The following is a 972-nucleotide window of genomic DNA, read 5'->3' on the forward strand; positions in this document are numbered from 1 at the left end:
TGCTGCGGGCAGCAGTGAGGAAAGCACCTGAAGAAGAACGAATGAGCGATCGTTATTCACCCTGGATTAAATCTTCTTGAGGTTTCAAAGAGAGACGCACCGCAATATCTGTTTGTCGTTTTTAGTTTTTAGTTAAAAGTAGACGACAATCGAGTATTTTCAATGTAAGCCAAAGGGAGAACAAGTGAGAATTCCAAATCCACAGCAGTTCAATGCGAGATAACACTAGATTAAAGCTGTTCCGCAGTCGCGCGTTGCTCACACCTTTGTGCCGCGGTTCCGGTTGCTCCTGAGAATAACGTCACAACAGAGCAGAAGACACGATCCGGTCAGACACCGAAAAAAACTCGAGTAACGGACCAAAGCAGCCGCTAACAGACAACCAGTATGGGCATACGTGCACCAACGTCGGTGCGCATGCGGCCTCGGAAGATCAGCTGGTGGCGCTGACGGCGTCCCTGAAAGTATTTCGGCGCAACGCCCCCAGCTGATAGACGTGTGCAGTAGTCACTCACCGCTTGTATTCCTCCTCGAAGAGCCGAGGGTGCGGGCAGTGCGAGCGCATGAAGACACCGGTGCACGCGGGCAGCGTGTTCGTCATGTTGCTACAGTACCGTCACCTCTTGTCTGCTGTTTGGGTAATGAACGGTGTGAGTGGCTGACCCGCGAGAGCCGCGAGGTAGACGGGCCGCGGTTGGGAGTCGCGTTTTCAGTTGCGAAAGTCTCACTTTCTCTCGGGGTTCTACAGTATTATTATCCGGGAAAGCCGTGGGACAACCACCACAGCGATGCCGAACTAGCCTTTATTCTTTCACAACACCCAGTCGGCTGCTATATGATACTATTTGCGTGCCTGCTTCCAACACTTTAGTGTAACAGCAAGAACACCATGAGGCTCATGATGAGCAGCGCGGATGAGGTCGGACTCTGCGGCTCCCGCGGTAATTATCGGTGTCTGCAATCCAGTCAGTC

At 52.4% G+C, this 972-nt stretch overlaps 1 protein-coding gene across 1 annotated transcript; it reads right to left on the reverse strand.

The window, feature by feature from the left end:
• Positions 1 to 175: 175 nt before the first annotated feature.
• PITG_14454 (uncharacterized protein) lies at positions 176 to 709 on the reverse strand (the record flags this gene model as incomplete). Its single annotated transcript, XM_002898870.1, has 2 exons — positions 176 to 289; positions 516 to 709. 2 exons carry the CDS (start codon positions 599 to 601, stop codon positions 259 to 261), a joined length of 117 nt encoding a protein of 38 aa, XP_002898916.1.
• Positions 710 to 972: the final 263 nt, after the last annotated feature.

The sequence above is a fragment of the Phytophthora infestans genome, genomic scaffold (assembly GCF_000142945.1).
Source record: "Phytophthora infestans T30-4 supercont1.34 genomic scaffold, whole genome shotgun sequence".
NCBI classification, from domain to species: domain Eukaryota; phylum Oomycota; class Peronosporomycetes; order Peronosporales; family Peronosporaceae; genus Phytophthora; species Phytophthora infestans.